The sequence below is a fragment of the Ochotona princeps genome, chromosome 7, assembly GCF_030435755.1.
Source record: "Ochotona princeps isolate mOchPri1 chromosome 7, mOchPri1.hap1, whole genome shotgun sequence".
Classification (NCBI taxonomy): Eukaryota; Metazoa; Chordata; class Mammalia; order Lagomorpha; family Ochotonidae; genus Ochotona; species Ochotona princeps.
Genome location: NC_080838.1, coordinates 57,664,788 through 57,687,921, shown reverse-complemented (window position 1 = coordinate 57,687,921; position 23,134 = coordinate 57,664,788). Strand labels below are relative to the sequence as shown.

The following is a 23,134-nucleotide window of genomic DNA, read 5'->3' as shown; positions in this document are numbered from 1 at the left end:
GCAAGCACTACCACCTACTGACTTACTCCTCAACTGCCTTCAATAGTTGAGCTGGAGTTAGGAGCCAGGGACTCAACCCAGAACTCTGATATGGGTGGCAGTGACACAATTACTTTAAACTATCACCTGCTGCTTCGCACAGAATGCTTTGACAGGAAGCTGGACCTGAGATCTGCCATGGGCATCCTGTTAGGCTTATGTCCACCCTCATCACAGTGTTTTCAAAGCTTCAAGAGTAATTTTGAGTTTTGTGTAGAGCATAAGAACCAGTGCTGAAGAGCCAGAGAGCTGGAATTCAGAGATGGTGGGCACCAGAGCTATTTATTTTATGGCATGTGAGGAAAAGGGGAAGTTAAGTTTGTCATATTGTGACAAATAATGCTAGATCTCAGTGGCTTACAGGAATAGAAGATGGAGATCCTAACACATAGAGCTTCAGGGTTTGTGGTGACAAGAGGAGAGGGCAAGGAAAATCACACACTAGCCCTCCCATGCTTCTGTTCAGAACTCACATGAATGATTTCTGCTCACACTCCATTGGACAAAGCACTGGCAACACCTACATAGTTAATCCTTTCATGAGCCTGGGAGGACAGAGGAACTGGAAACACATTAGCACTGCTAATGTGGAGAACCACTTAGTGGTAAGGGGAGCCAAACAGGATTGGAAGTATCCTGAGGAAGGAAGACAGTTTAGAAAAAACTTCCAGAAGAATGAGCTATCCTACAGTTTCTTTGCAAACACTTGACTTAGATTGGGAAGAGGGGAAGTAATTTAACAAAACACCAATGATTCATCTCTAAACGAATAACGTTATCATAGTGGTTATGAGCCCTGGAAGCATTAGAATTGCCTAGGTTACTTAAAAAACAAACAGAAAATTCCAGTGCTAGTGCTCCAGTCCACTTCAATTAAATCCAAATCACCTATGATTAACAAATGGAAATTGCTCTCCTCATTTTTGAAGTTTCTCCATTGATTTTAGAGTGTAGTCTGGATTTAGATTTCTTGTTTGTGTATACAAAGATAACTTCAACAGACTTCTGGAACAGTTGAATTGCAAGATAAGTTTACTTTTGTACAAAACAATTTTTGAAGTTCATGTTCAGAGTTTTTCATAATATACATTTTACATTAAATTTTAAAGACCCTTTATATACATGAATTTCAATATTTGTGTTGCACCAAAATAAACAACAAACATCTCTTAATTCCATCTTCAACAAATGTTTTAAAGTCTGCTTGGACACAATTTTGAACATATTTGGATTCATTTGAAACTCTCTGAAATTATGGTTATTAGGAGTGATGGGATCTTACATTTGCAGGCACCAAAGTAATCCAGCTGCAGCTGGTGTCCCTTTTTGGTCCCCTCCAGTTTGCATTTGGTGGCGAACAGGTGACAGGAGCTAGTATAGGTTTGATTGTCAGTGCCACAAACCTAGGAAAGATAAGCAAGAAGAAAAGCTGATACAGGCAAGTGCTGATTAGAAAACACTCTACTGTTAAAACTCCAAGGCTATCTGATCACAGTGCTGTGCCAAAGATGTGATCAGATAGGGAGACCATTAACATCATGATTTTCCCATTTGGCACCTAAAATATCAACAAACTTTACCAAAGCTGCTTACTTTAGATAAGCTCGATAGAAGGAAAGTACAGATGTGCCAAGATCAGAATGAATTGTAAAATGAGTTCTCCAGCTCAAATGCTATTACTACCTTTCAATGAAGCAATTTACACTGATTTTGCTGGCTTCTGTTCCCATTCAATATTACATCAAATGTTAGATGGTAACCTGTGCATCTATAATTACAAACAGCTTCACTTAAATCTGTAATCTTTGCATGCCTCTTAAACATGATTTTGTTGAATACTTACTTGGTCAATGGGTTTTGCCGGAGGACAAGTCATTGGATCTTGGCAAACACAGTGAGGGTTTCCTTGCAGGTCAGCCTTACAGATGTGCCCTCGTTTACACTGGAAATTCACACATGAATCTAACAGAAAAGTTTGGACAGGAAATGTATAAAAAGTTATATTGATATTATAAACACAAAATCATTCATTCAATGAATTTTGATTTTATTAGTGAGAGTGAAAAATTAAAACTTTTTTCTAAAAAAGAGATATATTTGGAACACACACACACACACACACACAGTGAGAGTGAAGCAAGCAAGAGAGTTTTTCCATCCACTGCCTCATTCTCCAAATGGATGCAATGGTCAGGTTTGGGTCAGGCCAAAGCAAGGAGGGTATCCGGGTCTTCCACATGGAGGCAGGGGCCCGAATACTTGGGGCATCTTTGCTTTTTTCACAAGCCATTAATGGGGAACTGGAGTGGAAATGGAACAGCTGGGACTTGAATCAGTGCTTGGATGAGGTAGACCAGCATTACAAAAAATGGCTTAGCCTGCTGGGCCACAATGTTGGTCACTAAATCTGAAACTATTACAACTTGAAAATTTGGATGTCAAAAAACAGTAACAACCACTTGATGGACACGGAACTTTCTGACATTAGAATATTTTATATGGTGGTCTACATTTCTTCTTGTTGCAATTTATATTGGAGTTGTAAAAAGAACCGAAAAGGATCAGAGTGATGGCATCACAAACCAAACCTCCATTGCAGCCCTTTCATCCCAAACAGGTGCAGGTTTGAGTCCTGACTGCACCACTTCTGATCCAGCTTCCTGCTTATGGCTTGGGAAAGCAGCAGAGGATGGTTCAAATCCTTGGGTTCCTACATCCACATGTGAGATCTGGAAGAGGTTCCTGACTCCTGGCTTCGGATGGGCTCAGTTGCAGTCATTGCAGCTAATTGGAGAATGTACCAGCAGATGAAATATCCCCTCTCTCTGTCTCTTCTTCTCTCTATAAATCTTTCAAGTACAAATAAATCAATCTGTGAAAAAAGAATTAGCAAGTTGTCTTGGTCTGAGATGATTACAGTCTAAAGTATCTACTGTGATGTCTTAAAAGTTGGTCAGAAGTTAAATATGCTACGCTGAAGCTCACAATATTTATGATTGACATAGGAAGTAGCCCCTTAAACATGGCATCTAAGTTCAGTAGTGAGTTAACATTTGAGAATAAATATGGTAGAGTAAGTTTTTTTGAGAAGCAGAAGGATTTAAGGAAAACATCTACTTTTACAAGGCATATCAGCAGGTCTTCTAATTTGTTGACATACTTAAACATAGTTGAATTATTAAATATGTGACAGAAAACACTAACAATGTAAAAGACCATTTCCTGGAATCAATGCGATGGCTCAGCTTGGCTAATAATCTGCTTTCAAGTGTCAGCATCTCATATGAGTGTTGGCTTATGTCTGGATGCTCCATTCCCCATCTATTTCCCTCCTTTGGCCTGGGAAAGCAGTAGAGGATGTCCCAAAGCCTTGGGACCCAATGCCTATGTGGGAGACCAAGAAGTTCCTGATTTCTGGCTTTGGATCAATTCCGCTCTGGCTGTTGCAGCCATTTGGGGAATAAACCAGTGGGTGGAAGATCTTGTGCTCTTTTTTTTTTTCCTCTCAGTAAATCTGCGTTTCCAATAAAAATAAACAAATCTTTCTCTCTCTTTTTCTAAAGGGAGTATTTCCTTGGGGGATGTTTGAGGATCCAGAACAGATCTGTATTATAATCACAAAGAAAGGGAGGAGTGAAACCCCGGGTGGAGATTCATTTGTTCTTTCATGTGGTCAAGGAAGCTCACCAATGCTGTGAACTCTCACGTTGTCTTCACTTGAAGCTTCATCTTCATTTGATGAGCTTTCTGCTTTCTTGGCCTTAAAAATAACAACAGCAGAAATTAAACTCAGTGAAGAAAATGTCATTAGTTGGTTCATGTTCCTGTTCTGTATATCTTCACAGAGTTTTACATGCCCCAATCATTTTAGATCTCTAAAAGGGAAAACCAGGTGCAAAGGCAGAGACAGGGTCTGGCAGCGTGGCCTGGCAGCTAAAGTCCTCGCCTTGAACACGCTGGGATCCCATATGGGCGCTGATTCTAATCCCGGCAGCGCCACTTCCCATCCACTCCCTGCTTGTGGCCTGGGAAAGCAATCGAGGACAGGCCAAAGCTTTGGGACCCTGCACCCACGTGGGAGACCTGGAGGAAGACTTTCCTGGCTCCTGGCTTCAGATCCTCACAGCACCGGCCGTTGCGCTCACTTGGGGAGTGAATCATCGGACGGAAGATCTTCCTCTCTGTCTCTCCTCTCTGTATATCTGACTTTGTAATAAAAATAAATAAATCTTTTTTTTTTTTTTTTTTTAAAGGCAGAGACAGACAGTAATCCCTGAACATGAGCTGTTTCTGCCCTGCTGGATGCAGATCTTTAGCTCAGGGGATTTCTCACTGAGAGCTGGAGTCTCCCTAGAGGATATGGAAAAAACACTAGGCAAACAGCTTTAGCTTGCTATTCTGTAGTTCAGTTGAAGTTACACCAGCAATCTCCACTAGTTGTTGTCAATGTTTCCTAAGTGTAAGAAAACTTCTATTTTAGAATGATGAGAATTTTCAGTAAACAGGTTACTGATACAACTTTCCCTCACCCCAAATTGTACCAAGTCCTACTTGTCAGCTTTTCATGAAAGCTTCAAAGGGTCATACAACTACTGCACTGTTCCTCCTTGCTGCAGCCAGTCCTACTGGTATCCAGATTCTCCCTATGGTCTGTTTGCATGATGAACTAGAAGAACTAATTCTTTAATTGTAATGACTGATTCAATAGATGTTGCTGAATTCCTTGTTATGGGAGAGATATTTTGTCGCATTTTAGTGATTCAACTTGAATACATCATGGCACCTGCTTTCAAGGTACTAGAATAGCAGTCGTCAGGGTCTCCCATCTTTTACATCTGTCAGAATTGATTGTTCCAGTTAGCTCCAGGAACACTTAACAGGCAGTATGTGTGTTAGGAATCTGGAAACATTGAAAATCTAGTCTGCTCAAAAGACACAGTGGAAGTGCTGGGGAATGTCTACCCTCCCCTAGCAATTTCTGGCTAAACTAAAGGTCGTAACCACACCTGCCCACTGCACAGATGGAATAATTCTGAAAACTTCTTTATATAGATGTCCCTGTATCATTTTCTTCACTGTTATCTATGTTTGCACTTATCAAATAAATAACATTCAAATCCAGGATCTACTTTAAAGAGAAAATAGAGGATAGAAAAAAATAAGTCATTGTTATATATTTTAGTAATGCACCGAGACAACTAAGCACAGACAGAAAAGCACAGAGAAAGTTGTTAACGCTAATTTTGACTGGACAAGCTTCTTTGTAAGTAATCTCACCCCGTGGCGGTCTCCAGGTTCACTAGTATCTACACTCTCATTCTCAAGTGCTCTTTCTCTTTGCTCGTCATTTTTGGTGTGATGGTAATTGGACTGAACTCTTTCATTCTCCACAAAGGCCTGGCTTGGGATGAAGTAGTCATTAGTTGCACCGTGCTTGGATCCGTCACTGTTCCCGTCACCTTCAGCCCCATGATTTCTGGGCACAATGTTAGCATCATCATTAGGTTCCAAGAACAAAGCCTCTGAAAGAGTCATTTTGCCCATTCCCTTCTGATTTCTAATAGCTTCTAGACCAGTTTTTCCTTCTTGGGTCTGCCATTCATTATCTTGGACGTGTTTATTGTTGTCCGATGCATTTTTCTCCTCCATTTCTGCATCAGAGTGAACTTCTTCCTGTTCTTGGTTTCCCTGCTCAGATTCATCCTTTTGCACCTCGCTTACTTGAGTTGGTTGACTGGTCGCTTCCAAAATGTCATCGGGTTGGGCATCGTCTTCGTCCTGCTCGCTGTCAGAATGCTCCAGGGAAAGTTCTCCCTCCTTCTCTTGGTTATCATTTGAACTACTAACTTTCGCTGGCTCCTTTCCTTCTTCCTCTTCTCCATTTGGAATGTTTGGATCATCTTCTTGGTTTCCTTGATCACTTAGGTCTGGGGTGTGTGCACCACTTCTGTTCAGCTGATGATGAGCCTCGCTTATAGATTGTTCTTGGTTTTCCTCTCCCTTTGGGATGGTTTCCTCTTGGTTCGAGTTCTCCAAGGAACTAACATCAGAAACAGGGGAATCGGTGTTCTCTGGGAAGTTTTGCTCCTGAGGCTCACTCATATCTTCTTTGGAGTCCAATGTGCCTACAGTTGGTGTAGATGCTGAAGTCACACCTGTGTCACTAGTATTCTCCTCCTGGTCCTTCAATCCAAGCTCTTCACTGTAGCTCTTGTCCTGTTCTGCCAACTGCTCATGGTTTTGTAACACTGAAGATTGTTCATCCTTGAAAAAAAAAAGGTCATTCTTGAAACAAATGATAATATCATATTTATAATTCTTAAGTGAACACTCATTATTCAATAATATTTTTGTTTGAACAGTATCATGTAACTGTATTTACCATATCCTTTCTGTTCTATAGCCACAGGTTTCATTTGATTCAAACTTATAAAAATGCAGCTATTACATAGCAGCCTAGCTCAAGCGGTAAAACTCACTTGCTGGGCCCACCTCAGTAGTCTAGCGGCTAAGGTCCTCTGCAGTGGGATCCCAAATGGGTGCCAGTTCAATCTCTGGCAGTTCTGCTTCCCTTCCAGCTCCCTGCTTGTGGTCTGGGAAAGCAGTCAAGGACAGTCCAAAGCCTTGGGACTCTGCACCCATGTGGGAGAACTGGAAGAGGCTCCTGGATCCTGGCTTTGGATCGGTGCAGCTGTGGCTGTTGCAGCCACTTGAGGAGTGTATCAATGGGTGGAAGATCTTCCCTGTCTCTCCTCCTCTCTGTATATCTGAATTTCTAATAATAAAAAAAAAATAAGTAAATAAATAAATAAATCTTAGAAAAATTTGTTCTCATACTTCTAGTTTCTAGATTCAGTTGATGGGATCACCATATTTATAGAAATTAAAATTAAACATAATCTCTTTGACCATGTTTTAAACTGAGACCTTTGAAATATGTTTTAAAAATTTATTGTTACTTTTACCTTATTGTTGGGTTGGTTTTCTACGGGTTCTACCGTTTCCTTTTCATTTTCTTCATCTTCAGTCCTTAAAAAAGGAGTTTCTGTATTCTCGTGCGTTACCAATGTTTCAGCAGTTGGTTGAGAATGAGCAGATAAAAACCTTGCATTTGTCTGAAAATTTTCAAAATCAGTTTTTATTATCCACTCTTAGATGCTCATTTTAAAAATCATGAATTATTCTTGTCACTATTGTTTACCAACAATGTACTTCAAAAAAGCAATAGCAATATACTTCTTTCATAACACTGATTAAAAGATATTCTCTAGAATTTTTGAGGATATAGGCAAATTCCCACAGTATGATGTTAAGTGAAAGCAGAATGCTAGTTATGTTTAAGGGAAGTTATAATTGCAGAGACTGGTTAAAAAAAGCAATCAAATGAAAATGACTTCAATAATGGCAACCTGGCTGTTTTGAAATTGTTTTCTATGTTTTTAAAACTTCTAAAAAATATTCAAATGTAATAATTTTGAAAAGTGTTCTTAGCAGGAAGTTGAAGTCAAATAAAATTAAGCATAGGATATAATGTTGTATATTAATTTAACATGTAATTGTACATTGATAATCAGCAGGAAAGATTATAAAACTTTATTCAACATTTCTTTGCTTTCTTAACACTCTAGCATCCACCAGGAAATCTATGAAAAACTAAATTGGTCAGGAATTAAATCAAAGATTGTGCGAGGCAGGGCAGAAAACCTAGTAAAGAATGACAGTTACGGATGATTTCAACCAGAGGGATGATTCTATATTTAGCAAGGCTGAAGCATCAATGAAGAACTGAGCAGCGATGCATGATGGGGAAGTGGAACATCTGGAGTTGGAAGTCAAACAGCTAGACTTGGAAGCACAGCTAGATGGCTGTGTCTATTTCCAGCAAAACTGGAGACCTCCGTGAATTAGCCAGCGATCCATGCTGCGGAGGCAAACAAATGGATTTGGAGATCAGAGACCTCCCTCTCAAATCTTTTGACTCCGCACAAATCTCCACTCTGCTATTTGCTTTGTGTTTGCAGTTTGGCAAGTCATTTGATTTCTGCCTCAGTATGAGTGAGCAGAAATAACAAACTTAGAAACTTAATTTTGTAAATGTTGAGGAGTTGTCCAAATTAAAAATACTACAGTATTATTAGTTGTAACATCATATAGTAGCAACAGTTAGAGCCATCCAATAAGAGAGTCAGGTGTCCACCGTGGGCATTTAATATAGAGGTGCTGTGGACACTCAACTGGCTGACTTATTGGCTTGGCTCATTTTTAGCTCCATCAATAATCCTTGGAGTGCTGATAATGTAATATGCAGAAAGCCATGGAATACAGGGTTGATTTCTGAGTTGGTTTGCACTTTCGCTTCTTAATCTCTTTTCCCACCATGAGGCATAGTAATATTCAGAAGAATTTCAGAAATTGTAAAGGAAATGGAAAAAAAATGACACAAGTTGGGTCCGTTGCAACAGTGGCTCCATGGGACCATTTCAGACTGGGCAGAAGCGCTCCTTCCAGTCTGCTCTCTCTGCTCCACTTCAAACAGGAAGAAATGCACAAAAACATGGCAACTTATTTGTTCCAGAAGAATTTCGAAACTAAAATTCAGTTTTATCCTTGTGCCCACATCTAGATTTATTCAACGTGCCTTCTGGAAATATGTTTGGAATCTTCCACCCACACAGATTATACTTCGTTAAAATCCAGGGAAGCATGAAAAGCAATGCAAGATTTTTAATATGTCAATCTTATGAGAAGGTATATAACCTTTTAGCTTCGGCTCTGTCTGAGTGTTACACACTTCTCTAGAAAGAACACATCTGGAATGTGTCTGTATGTAGACATGCCATTCAAACATTTGGTTCAAAGTCAGTTTTGATGCCTGTTTACACAGCAATAACCATTGGAAATGTGAAACACATTGTTGGGAGAAAACAATTGTTTCATGGAAGCTTCTTTTTGTACTGGAAGAGAATTTGTCCAATTTTTTCTTTATAATTTCAAAGTACAATGTATGATTTCAGCTGGAGCCATTCCACATTGCTCAAGCATTATTCTAAACTAATGGTCGTAAGCTCTGTTTTGTAAGAACTGCTGGGTTTGGGTGCTATGGTGCTTACTCTTGTTGATACATCCGTCAGTCAGAGAAGCCTCTAGTTATCCAATTGCAAGGACAGAACCACAGACCTAGTGAAGCGGGGACAGGGCATAGCAGAAAAATTGCCTTGTCTATGTAGGGTAGCAAAGTCTTTCATTCGGTGAATAAGAAAAAGTGGCACAAATCTTTCGGTTTAACTGAAGATAATAGGGATCATTTGTGGAAGGTTCTCAATGATCATTTAAGCCATGACTCTCTTTCTTTTTTAAAAACTTTCTGTTAGTTTTGGAGCTGCTGATATGATCTCTGATCATCTGAGTTGTGCCTTACTGTTATGTAAATACTAGGAACATTGTGTATTTAACCATGAAGAACTGTTTTCAGCATGCTGCGTTATGATCTCTATATCGTTTCCGGCTCCTAAACTGACGGCACCTGATTTTAGTGATGAATTCTCTGTATTTCTCAGCCAGTGTGTGTTTGATTTTGAAGAAAATGCTGGAGCATGTGGATATGTACCCCAATTAAAATTCTTAGATTTCTCATCTCAATGTGTTTAGCACCCATAGAAGGCTTTACTTTTTCTTGTCCCTTTGATATTTTGATATATTGTATAGATAATAAGCTTATGGCCAACACTTTCAATTCATATTTATTGCAATTTGTAATACCTGATAGTTGTGAAAAAAGATTTAAGTATCTTGACTTTTCCAGTCATCTATTCACTGCCTGGGTAATTAAAAAATCACAACTGATATAAAAAAAAGAGGATTTCAGGCCATTATATAAGAACCTTCTCTTTTAAACGGAAGATTTATAAACTAAATGTCAGTAGGGAAAATGTTTCAAGACAAGAGAGCAGAGTTACCGGGATCGCAGCTGCAGTTCCCAAGAAGTACAGGAGCAAAAGCACAGTCTTCATGCTTTCCAGACCTGTGAATCAAGAAGCATCAACGATTACTAAAATTTCCCCCTGAAAGATTAAAAGACAATTTTAGCAAATATTGAGATCCAATAGAGATACCATCTTTTACATGTAAAAGCAATTACTGTTTTTAAAGCAGATAATCTGTTTGTTTGTAAAGACATACATTGTTTGTAAACATAGACAAGTGACAGTTCTGACCCAGTTGTGTCCTTGTGAAAATGGCTGCTTGATTTCTTGACAATAGGCAAGTCACTTGTTCTTTTTTAAACATGATTTGTCTTAAGCAATGAACCATGAAAAGTTGTTATAAAGAACCCAGATGGTCCTCTAGCCCTAATATTCTATGAATCTAAAATTGGAAAATAATTCTATGAATCATAAACTACAAATTGTAGCTGTAGTTTTTCTTTTTATACACACCAAGATACTGTGATTTTACTATATCAAAAATACAATGGCTTATATATAGTATTAAAAGCTCAGTGAAAATATGTCAAATCTATTTGCTCTCCAGCCTTGATAACAATTTAAAATATTTTATTGTTGTAGTGAATGCTAGTATGGTCTAATTCTTCTATATTCTGAAATTTAACACATATGTACTTATTTATTTCATAAATCTTTATTAGGTTTATAGAACTGTACTCATATTTTAGATCAATATACTATTGCTATTTTTTGGACACTATAGAAATACAAAGTAGTATGATGAGTTTTTTAAGTATCTGAATTTCTAGAAATTCAGTTGTCACTTTTATGAAGATTTATTTATTTGAAAGGCAAAAAATGAGGGGCACACACAAACACATACATTCAAACACACTCTCACAAATGCATGCATGCTCTCTTACACACGCACACTCAGAGAGAGAGAAAGAAAGAGAGAGAGAGAGAGAGAGAGAAAACTGTCTTCCCTCCCCAAATGGCTACAACTACCAGGTCTCTGTCAGTCCAATGCCAGAAGTCAGGAGCTCCATCTGGGTCTCCAATGTGGATGGCAGGGACCCAAGCACTTGTGCCATTCTCTGCTGTTCTCCCAGACAAGTGAATAGGGGGCTAATTCCAAAGTAGAGCAGCTGGGTGCTTGAACAGGTGTTCTGATGTAGGATACTGGCATTGCCAGTGGCATTATCTTAATGATGTGTCACAACGCTGGTCTGTCAACTGTGATTTTTGAATAAATAACTTAGAATTACAGGAAATGATATCACTTAAACTTCAAGATGAAATCATCATAGTTTGCCAGTGGAACATGTAAAATCCATTTTAGCCTCACATTGGCAAAGCTTCTTTTACCTCTGGGAGCTTTCCCTGCATTTGTCGCACTTGACAGTGGAATTAGGCTAAGAGAATTGCATCATATTTTCTTACAAAAGGAAAGCAAGAATCCTGAGATGAGGCAGTAAAAGCCATCAAAAATGTTGTGAATCATGAGACTGATTTCATTTTGATTTTGTAGTAATATTAAATCTGAGAAAATATTTCCTTTTTGTTTTGACCACAGGATCTCATCAGTTCTTTCACTTTCCCAGATCCGGGTGGAGCTGAATGAGTGAAGAAGCACGTCTAGTCGGCCAGGGCAACATCATTTATTCACTCTTTTATTCATTTATTGAATACTATACCCCGCCTAAACACAGAGATAATGAGTTACAGAGGAGGAAGCCACATGAAACAATGGCTTTAATATAATATGGCAACTGGGTGTATAAGTTCTAAATAGCTTCTCTGGGGGCTTCACACACTCTCTATAACAGGTCCTACCATCCTGGGAAGCAAGCTCTGTATTGTCAGCATTTTACTGGTCAGGAGTCTCAGGTCAAGCAGCCAAGTGACCTGTTGAGGGTCACATAGCTGGAACGTGGCAAGCAGATGCTTGGGACCTGTCTGTTTGATTACAGGTCTATGTTCTTCACTTTCATGCTACATGATTCTTGGGTGTAGACAATTTCTGGAGAAGGCAATTCTCCATCTGAGATTTGAAGACTAACAAATACTTATTTAATGTATAGGATGAGAGATGTAATTCAGAGCGGCTTGTGTGAAGGCCCAGACACATTTCAGTGTATGTTTGAATTGTGAGGGTGTTAACATACAAGTGGAAGAGACAAGGCTCAAAAAACAAGGCAGCTGTCCAGGTTATCAAACCCCGGTGCATTGAACTAGGACATTTAAATTCTGGCTGAAAAGTTATGGGAACCCAATGAAGTGTTAAAGTCACAGGATTGCAAAGCAAACAAGGGCAGAAAATTATCCATGGCCTTTGGAAACACAGAGGTTATTAGAAAGTGTGGGGAGAGCGGTTTTACTATAGCAGCATTAGTGGAAGCCAGTCTGCTGTGATTGGAGAATGGATAGGAAGAGGTGACGTAAAGACAATTAATACAGAGCACTCTTTAAAGGTAACTGGCTCTGAAAGGATATGCTAGCTAAAGGGAAAAGTTCAGGCTGGGAGATTTATTTGTATTTAAACATGATCATCTAAATGTTTTCTTTTTTCTTAAAATGATTGATTCAGGGCCTGGTATACAGCCTAGTGGCTAATGCTATCGTCTTGCATCTGCCGGAGTTTCTTTTGGGCACTTGTTTGTATCCTGGTTGCTTCAGTTCCCATCCAGCTCTCTGCCTGTGGCCTGGGAAAGCAGTCAAGGATGGCCCAAAGCCTTGGGATCCTGCACCCATGTGGGAGACCTGGAAGAGGCTTCTGGCTCCTGGCCTCATATCAGCTCAACTCCAGTCGTTGCGGCCACTTAAGGAATGAACCAGCGGGTAGAAGATCTTTTCTCTCTGTCTCTCCTTCTCTCTGTAAATCTGACTTTCCCCATCCAAAACCCTTGGAAAAAAAGATTGATTCAGTTTCTCTCTCCGTCTTCCCCCTCATTTTTTTCTCTTTCTCTTTCACACACACCCTGCAATATTATACCCACTTGTTTATTTCCCAATTATCTACAGCAGCTGGGCTGTACCAGGCTGAACTCAGAGGTAGGAACCCCATCCAGGTCTCCTATACGGGTGGCAGGGGCTTGAGTATTTGTGCCATCATCTGCTGCCTTCCTAGGACATGAGGAAGAAGCTGGATTGAAAGTGGAACAGACAGAACTGAAACAAGCACTTGGAAACAGGATACTGCATCACAGGCGAAAGCTTAACCCACTGCACAACACTGACCCTATCACAGTGCTTCTGTAAACATAAGTGAAGAACGAGAACCTGAAGACAGAGGGTGGAAGCTGAATCTTGACTCCTGAGCATCCTGTCCCTGTGACTTTGGCCTTGACTTGATGACTTTCTTGGACCAGCATGGCACTGGCCAGCGTGATGCCTACCGAGGCTTGTAAGAACTTTCTCGTTGGGGTTCATCCTCTGTGGATGTCATCTGCCAGTTTCTTTGAAGGCTTGGAATAGACTGCTGAGTGGTAAGAAGCTGTGTAGAAAGCAGCTTAATGGTTTAGCACCTATTTTTTAAATTTATTTTTATTGGAAAGTCAGATATACAGAGAGGAAAATATTCCATTCATGGATTCACTTCCCAAGTGGCCGCAATGGCCAGAGATGCACTGATTCAAAGCCAGGTGCCAGGAGACTCTTCCAGGTCACCCATGTAGGTTTCAGGGTCCTAAGGCTTTGGGCCATCCTTGACTGCTTTCCCAGGCCAAAAGAGAGCTGGATGGGAAGCAGGGCCACTGGGATTAGAACTGGCACTCGTATGGGATCCTGGTGCATGCAAGGAGAGAACTTTAGCCACTAGGCTACTGCGCTGGGGCCTCATCTCCTATTTTGCTGTTAGGTCGCTGGAGTCGTAAGAGTGATTTTAGACAAAGTCAATGGAACAAGCACACAGCTGAACCCAGTGTAGATTGACGAATCATGATCGAATCAGGCAATGTGATTTTAAGATGAATTGTTATACCACGCTAGATAACTGAAGACAATTTTGCTTGAGTAGTAGTTTTACTTTAGTAGCTATGAATCAACTAGCTTTGAGGCAGGACTTTTGGGACTCTACTACTTGATTAGCACTACCTTGGACAAGCTGTTTAGCTTCAGGAGCCTCAGTTCTTAATGTGGAAAACGACGTAATGATTAAATGAGCTGTTACACAGTTCCACTAAGTCCTAAGTATTTGCTGGTGTAATATTAAAGCATAGCGGGTAGGTTTAACTTTAAAGAGAAGGAGGAATTCCTTGTTTTTAAAGACAAAAGAGAGGAAAGTTTAACTGTAAGGATGTGTTGACAGGGACCCAGAATTACCTTGATTAAGATGGAGTTAGTTGTATGCTTGCCTTGCCATTCTGTAACATTTGAGTTGATAAAGTGTTTTTCTCCTTACTGCCTCAGGAATGCAATTATTTGCCCAAATACACAAGACGTGAGAAGAAAACAAACATTCCAAAGTTGAGCCTTGGGTTTGGAATCCAGTGCTCTCAATGACAGTCTAAAGAGACAGGCTTCAGGCTAGAGATCCGAACTTCTGGCTTTGGGCCTCAGTTCTGCCAAGTACTAGATGATGCCTTGGGTAGGTTACTCAGTCCTTGCAAAGCTCACTTGTGGAATGGAGCTAACAATTTCTTCCTGGTGTCAAGGGACGCAAACTCCAAAGCACCAGCCAGATGTCACCATTTCCCCTGCCGTGCTGCCAGCTACCCCTTGTCAACACTTGCATGGTAGACTTCCATGTTTTGTGTGACATGTGACATTAGCAAAAATAACTTGATTCTTCCTTGCTCCCATCTACCGTATCTTCCTGCCTTCAGTGATTTCAAATTGTCCAGGAGCCCTACTTTTAGAACATATTCCTAATCAGTTTCCTTATTTAAAACAAACACACATTTCTACCTTTAAATCCCAAGGTGTTTTAATGACATTTTAGAAATGCCTTGTTTATTTGTTTACTTACTTGCCTAATCATTTTGTTTGTTTGACTGACAGAGACAGGGACAGAGACATCTTTCATCCATCAGTTCACTCCCCAAATGCCTAAGACAGTTAGGACCTAGGACCGAGCCAGGCCAAAACCTGGAACTGGGAGCTCAATTTGAGTCTTCTAGGTAATGGCAGGTACCCAGCTATTTGAGCTATATCACCTGCTGCCTTTCAGTGTCTGCACGAGCAGGGAATTGGAGTTAGCAGCTGAACCTGAGACTTGAACTCAGGTACCCTGATGTGAGACTGGAGTGCCTTAACCGTAGTGTCGGACTTCCATCTCTAAATTCCAGCTGTTTTATATGTATCGAAGCCACAATTGGGAGAAAAGAATACTCCTGAATTAGTGTCTGCCTCTTCTCAGTATTTTCACATTGGTCTTCACCCATGCAAGCTGCTAGATTGGCACGAGTATTAATATAACTGAAGAGAGGCCCTTGAAGCCCAGAAGAGCTGTGAAGTCTGCTATCGAACCTCGAGTGGCCAGCTTTGCAGGCATGTGAGATCCCACACATCCTGCAAGGGCCTGGATTGTTTACCGTGTCTCTGGATGAAACTGCTGTTTTGGAGTGTTGTGCTGATTTTCATTGTGATATTGAAAATAAAATTTTTAGAGAGACAGTTAGGCCATGTCTACTAGGATGACCCAAGCAGGACACCACCTCCAGTTTCAGTTGCACTGTGGATGCTTATGTTTTATTGCTGCAAGGAAGGACCTTGAGAGACAATCGATACCTTGTATTCTCTCATGTTCCATTTTGTCCTTCGTCTTACTGAGCTAATTGTGTTTGTCACACATTGATCAAAGTAATTTCACAGTCTTTAGTTCTTATTTCAAGCTGGGCAAATGTGTTGATTCTTGTAAGTTAGGACACAGTGCAACACTTTCCTGGGAAATGAGAGATATTTTGCAAACAACGGTGGCACTGAAGACTCGGGGAACTTAATTAGCTGATGCTTGCAAAGTACATTGCAAATGAAAACCATGATGTCCTTGCTCAGTACCATGAATGCCACTTATTCTTGGAGAAGTAAAAAAATCACTTATTTTGAGACTTTCAAATCTGGTGTGCACTCCACAAAATGCAGATTGTGATTTTTGCAGACAAAATAAAACTCTAAATGAAAAATGCGGAACTGAGAAAAGTTTTGAATAGACAGAAATCCTATTCTTGAAGACTTACATAAGGCTCACAGATGTGAAATAAGACAAATATTATTTTCTGAAAAGCATGAACTTATTCCAAGGCAACAGCATAGTTGGAAAAACACTTGGTAGGCAATTGATAGACACAAATTACAAACCTGAACTATCTTTTATTAAGCAAGATACTTCAGTCAAGTCACTGGGTTCTTTATCTACAGAGCAAGAAAAAGAGTGGTGCCTGAAATACTTATCTTCTCGTATTGTCTTGAGACTCTGAGATCATGTTGTCATTTGATAATTTCACCAATTGTAAAGGTGAAATTAAGAAGAGGTTATCATTTAATGCAGCAGATAAGGTCATGCTTGGAACACCCACATCCTGGAGTGAGGTGCCTGTGTTTGAGCCTTGGCTCTACTTTCAATTCCAGGTTCTGCTAAGGTGCATCTGGGAGACAGCAAGTAGCTGAGCTCCTGCCACCCATGGTAGAGTTTCTAATTCCTGATTTTGGTCAAACTCAGCCCTGACTGTTGTAGGCACTGGGAAGCTAATCAGTGAATGGAAGTGGATGGAAGACATCTCTCCATCTCTCTCCATCATCTCTGCCTGTCAAATATTGTAAAAAATAGAAATAAAAGAGAAAAAATACTTTAAAGATGTTTTCATTCTTTGAAACAACAGGATAGAATATGGCTTAATTACTCCTTTTTTTTCTTTTTTTAAAGATTTATTTTATTTTTTATTACAAAGTCAGAAATACTGAGAGGAGGAGAGACAGAGAGGAAGTGGAGCTGCCGGGATTAGAACCAGCAGCCATATGGGATCAAGGCGAGGACCTTAGCCACTAGGCCACGCTGCCGAGCCCCGGCTTAATTACTCTTAACAATCAATCATTCAAAAAGACTTAAATGTACCCTGCTACTTTGAATCCTTTGTTTCTTTCATATCACTGTTTGTTGTCATGAATCCAGAAAGATTTAAGATGAGGGTGCTAGGAACTTCTAGGGCCTTTGTCTTTTGTTGGGAATAGGGTGCCTCATTGCCACCCTGTTAGAACTTTACCCAGAACTTAAAGCTACAGTCTTTTCCCAGATATGGCTCTTGTAGAAGAGGTTAGGAAGCCAGCTTATGCAAAATATCTAGAGTTCTTCTATTGCCTGGCCCCTGTATACTGAGGCTGACAGCCAGGTGACACATTGGGCATGGCAGTAATGGGCCCTGGGAAATCAAATCCTCACAATTGTCAACTCTATTTTGACTCACTTGGGTAAATGTTTCTCAAAATTTCTCATTTAATTTTGTTATAGGTAAAGATGGCTACATTTTTTTTTTTTTGCCAGTTCTTCCATTAGAAGGTAGAGTCTCATTTTTCTCATGTTGAAACTGAATTGTCCTTAGTGACATATTTAACCAATTGAGGCAGTCTTTTGAGGCTGAGTTGTAAAAAGCCTTGGAGGATATGCTTTCATCTCTTGGAAACTTGTTCTGGAAGCCTCAAGTCACTGTGTAAGAGACCTTCATGCTTCAGAAGTCACTGTGGCAAGTCCCTGCCAATCCCACCTTGCCACCTGGCTTTGCAAAGGCATAGGATGTCCAGTGGAACCATCTGGACACTATAGATCCACTCATTTGCCAGCTGAGCACTCCCAAGTGACCTGCTTGAGTTACTGACTTACAACATCTTGAGATGCTATGAAATAGCTGTCATTTTAGGTCACTGCATTTGTAAATACGAAGATTATTACAATAAAATTTAAATATTTTATATGGAATAGCCCTTAGGGATAGTCATTAAAAATAGAATCCCTTGGGTTCATCAAGATACTATTTTAATGAAAAAGTAAATTTTTTGTCTGATTAGTAAATACTAGTGAATATAAGTGGCTTATATCTTAGAGATGTTATTATAGGCCAGGCACAATGATGATAAGTGCTTTACCAAGGTGCCATTCATAATTCCCCTAACTGTGACCTCATCTCTAACTCACAGAAGTATTTCATGTAATAGGAACTTCCTGTATATCTTGAGTTACCTTGGACACACTTTTGCACTGTGCCCGTTCTAGTTGTGGCAACCTTCATTTCCTCTTTGCCAGAAAGAGAGAGAGAGAGAATACATCTCCCCTCTTCCCTAATGTGAAAGTCAGAGATTACTTCAATTCCATTTAGAGGCTTATGGCCACAAGATTATCCCAGGCAAGACTGTGTAATACCTGCCTTTCCACACCTCTCCATCATTTCTTTCAGAATTCCTCATCTTATTAAACCACTCACTAATCTCACTGTGTCTCATTCCAGATCTCCATAAGCCATGAACGTGCAGTAGTGGGTCATGGGTTTTTTTTCCCCAGATAATTGCTTTTAGGAAGTCTCCACCATTTTGCCTCGTGGTGTACTGAGAGAAACTATCTTGACTATATGCATTTTTCTTTGCTCAAACCCTATAATATGTCCTTTTATTTCTCCTTTCACTGTGAATAGAGTTTTCTTAAATTTACATTTATTTATCCGTGCCAAACTATATTTTTCATGTTCTTTGGGATGTATGATTGAGGATGGCCAGATGGATACATAGCAAAATTAAGAAACAATAATTTTCAGGGATCCTTCCTTGCTCAGTCTCCATACAAACTCTTAAGCATGATTTTGACATTTAAGTTTTTAAAAAGAAGCTTTTACACATTTGTTTAAACTCCTGGCTTCACAAACCTTGAATCCATTCCTAAGGATGGCTCACACGAAGGCCTGTGGCATTTGTGACACTGTCAGACTCAAACGTGACTGAACATTTGCCTGCTGTTGTGAATTACTTACTGGTTCAACTTTTGAAGTCTTGCTTCTGAAATACGCAGGTAGATTTTTCTCCCCTTAGCACTTCTCTCTATTCCTTAATATATATATTTTTTAACCTCTCTGGAATTCCTCCTGCCTATGGTTTTTGGCTTTCTCTTCTGATTGCTCTTACTTGAATACCCTTTGTTAGAGAAACTCCACTGGTATAATAGAAAACTTCTTGGGTTCTTTGGAAATGGTCTCTCTTCTGTTAACAGGGTAAGTCAGTTTAATTCTGCTAGTTGGGAGAGAAATCTCATGTGCTTTCAGTTCTATGAATGGATCAAGAATTATTCATTGGAGGTAGTTTTCCTCCAGAACTAAGAAAAACAGCAGTTAATACCCAAGAACAGTTCCAAGTAGCCTCATTCTCATGGTGTTGGGACCCTCTGGGAACAGTGGAGTGCTTTGATGAGTATTTAGTTCTTGTGTGAACCACTGTGAGAACAGTCACTCCAAGCAGAAGTCCCCTTAGGATTCAAGGCATGGGGAAAGCTTCTCATGTATGTTTTTGAGGGCTAGCACTCATAATGGGAGAAACAATTGTTTTTGCTTTGCTTCAGTGGTGTAACATTACTCAGTACCTGCCCTCTCCAGAAGAAACAGATACAATAAATCCTAGTGGATTTTACCACTTGGAAATTGAGGAACTCTTTGAAAATAGAGTGGAAAACCAGAGCTTGTTTATGCTAGCAGAACAAAGCTCTGGTAAGTAGTGGGAGCATGCAGCTGGCCCACAGCTGGCTCGTGGCTTGTTCATGGTTATTCCACAGCTGTCTGTTCCTTCTCTCTACCCTGGGAAGAGACTGTCTCTGTCTATCTAGCTGTCTTCCATTCGTTGCTTCACATGCACTCCACCTGTTTCCACCCTGTGCTGTCCAGGGCCTGTGTGAATGACCACACCAGGTGCGGAGCCCAGTGGTTTCTGCTGTGTTTAGCCAATGGGGAGCCCTGGCTAGGAGGGGTTGAGGGTGGGAGTGCGCTGGGAAGATAATTATCTCAGTTCCCTCCTGCGTGTGTGTCCCTCTTCTGAGGGTCACAGTCTTTCTCAGTGACTCCCATAGCACTTCCCATCTGCGTGCAGACAATAGTCCTTCTTCCTCATAGAAGCTTCACTCTGCCTCGCTTCTTCTGCCTCAGTTGTGGCTTCTCTGCCCTCTGCCCTTACCTTGGTGAAGAACCCCTTCAGTTATATGCACCTCCAACTCCCCAGTTCAAGTTTCCTGCTTGCATCCATATTTTTTTTCTGGATCCTTGACTGGTACAATCCACAATTCAAAGTTTCATAGCTTTATTTATTTTCACATTGCCTGCCAATAAAACTGCCTCCTACCGCCAGGACTCTGTTGTTCTAAGCCTCTCAGGGACTCCTTTATCTGGGACATACTTTTATTTTTTTTTAATGGAACATAACAATCCTCATCTTTGGAGAGAGTCAGAAGCTACAAGATATTCAAATATGAGCAGCACTCAACAAAATGATTTTACAGATATAATCACGTGATTTGAAGATACTTTAAAATTGAAGAGCTTTAGAGGAAAATGTGGGAAGCTATGCCTGAAAGAATTTGTGTAGGACAATGCAATTTTTCACTGCAATGTTTGTTCCCTTTTCTGTCTTTACTTATCTCTAGAAGGTTAGGATACCTTAATTAGACCTAATTCATTTGCTCTGTCTGACCAGACATTAAAAAATTATTTCCTTTTTTCAAAGAGAAAGAGAGAGAGAGAGAGAAATAGACAGTGAGAATGAGAATGAAAGAGAGAGATGGAGAGAGAGAGAGAGATCCATTGATTCTGTCCCCAAGTACCCTCCCATCACAGCCAGAACTGGCCAGGCTGAAGAGCTGGAAGCCAGGAATGCAGCCCAGGTATCCAGGTGGATAGTAGAGACCAAATACATGAACTGTAAGCTACTTCCTCCCAGGGGTTGCATTACCAGGAGCTGGAATTGAGCAGAGGCAGGATTTGAACCTAGGTCCTCCAGTGTGAGATGCAGACATCCCAACTGACATCTGTTTTCACTGCTGTGTGAAATGCCTCGCTTGTCAAACAATTTAAACAAGATTTAAAAAACATTGTTTTTGGGTGCTTAGTCTCAGAATACGTGGAATTTTATCTGGTGAAGAAGAATCTCATTAGTTGAACTGAAACACAGTTGAATTTTAGACGAACCATACCATACAAGGAAATCTGTTAAGTGTTTTAGTGGGATAGTGATTAATTTTGGCTATATGACACTGAAATGCACACATCACATTTAACATGTGGCTATGGATCCCTAGAGATATGAGGACTTTTCAAAAAGTTCACGGCAAATGCATATTACTGGAAGATCATTGATGTAATGCAAACTTTTTCTGTGACAATTTTTAAAATTGTATTTCCCACACATTCTTGGGGTACCCTTACATTAGCCCTATTGTCAACAGGCTAAGAAGCAATGGGGTGAGCCATCCACCACCAGCCACAGCTATAGCCTCAGACATAACTGTGGTCACCATCTAAACACAAGGGGCTTAGAAAAAATGAACAAATAACCCAATGGAGAGTAAACATGGGCTGCTTTTTGTGTGCCACCTGTGGCAAAGAGAAGTTAATAATATAAAGTTCTTGTGCTGCAGTAACCTTTCTTATCAGTATATTTTTCAAATTGTAGGAAATCATTTGCCCTTGAGCTCACTCACTTTAAGTTGTTCTTATAGCACAAGAGCCAGTGAGCTGAAGGGCATGCCTCTCCACAGGTCTTCTATGTCTGTCTCCAAAAGCTACTACAACTTAAGGTTACCAAAACTTTTAGAACTTTCCTCACATTTTAGGGAATTATTAATTCTGGAAGGATTCTAACTTGCCCCCTATTGTGAAGGCCTCAAAGCCTACTTTTATGCTGCTGGAGTGATCAGGGAAGACAGAAAGAAAAGACAACATATTGGGTTTCAGCTTGTACTTTATGTTTTTCTGAATCCCACCGGAAATACTGCATGAGTTTTGAGGGAATTAGAGTTGAGTGGTCCCCAGTGAAGAGTTGCAGGAATCCACTGCACTGCTAACTTCAGGTTCTAGTATGCTGGGAGAGCCTGAACATCTGACCAAATACGGCATCTTCAATCAGTTGTGGGTTTGTATTGATTTCAGATAAACTCTTTAGGTTTTTGTATATCTGAAGTTACCTTCTCACCAAGGCCTTATCACGTTATATAAGTGAATGAGAAACTCAAGTTGAGCAGATTTAATAAAAACACTTTACTTTTAGACCTATTTAGAAGTTACTTTTAATCTTCCTCTTCAGTTGTTATTACTGTGTTTGAGAGTCCGGTAGAAAGAAAATAAAAAGAGAGGAAGGGCAAAAGGGAGGGTGAAAGTGAGAGTGAGGGTGACCATAAGAGCAAGGAGGTCAGGGAAGAATGAAAGAGAACCATCCAACACTCTTACTCCATATGTTAACAACCAAGGCTGGACCAGAACTGAGACTAAGAATTTAATCCAAGTTTCCCACATGGACAGCAGAAACCCAATGAGCCATCGTTCCTGCCTTCCAGGTGTAATATCTGCAGGAGGCTGGAATCAGAAGCCCTTGAAACCCAGGCAAGACAAACAATATGGGATGCTGCTGTCTCAACTAGTATCTTAATGCCCGCCCCTTGAGGTTCACTTTGAATCGTGCCTTCTTAGCTTTGTTTGCTTTTGTTACCTCTAGGCTCATAGATAGCACTTGTATTTGAACCTAGAGTAAATGTTAATCTATTTTAAAAAATAACAAGTTCCCACTTCCCACTCAACGCTTTTTCAGGTAAAGATCTTTTTGTTGGTCATGTGCTCCTTCTGAATTTTTTTCCTTAATAAACTGCAGATGTGGGTTGTATATGTTTCAGTTGAATACAAAGATTAAATAGTAGCGATGGAGATTACAATGTGATTCGTGATTTTATTATTTCTGCAATTATCGATTTGTGTTAGGTAATTATAAAATATGTATTCCATAAATTATTCTCTTGAGAGCTGTCATTTATGGCAGTGTTTAGGAATTTACAGTGTGACGCTTTGCTAGCCAGCACTGCAGTTTCTTGTTGCATTCAAGTGAACGGGTTTGTTGGGAAGACGACACACAGCACTAAAGTTGTTGGGGGAAAATTACGGACCTTAACAACTAAATCATTTCTTGTTTGTTTAAAATGGTAC

The 23,134-nt window shown here is 40.1% G+C and overlaps 1 protein-coding gene across 1 annotated transcript in view; it reads right to left on the bottom strand.

Annotated features, from left to right (window-relative positions):
* SPARCL1 (SPARC like 1) overlaps nt 1–23,134 on the bottom strand; it is a 40,786-nt gene that overhangs the window by 9,355 nt on the left and 8,297 nt on the right. Inside the window, exons 2-7 of the mRNA XM_004590586.4 lie at nt 9,996–10,060; nt 7,005–7,154; nt 5,317–6,303; nt 3,727–3,799; nt 1,883–2,001; nt 1,322–1,442 (exon numbers count right to left, since the gene is read on the bottom strand). Of these exons, the coding sequence (XP_004590643.2) occupies nt 1,322–1,442; nt 1,883–2,001; nt 3,727–3,799; nt 5,317–6,303; nt 7,005–7,154; nt 9,996–10,049 (1,504 nt within the window). The 5' untranslated portion in view covers nt 10,050–10,060. The remainder of the gene's footprint in view (nt 1–1,321; nt 1,443–1,882; nt 2,002–3,726; nt 3,800–5,316; nt 6,304–7,004; nt 7,155–9,995; nt 10,061–23,134) is intronic.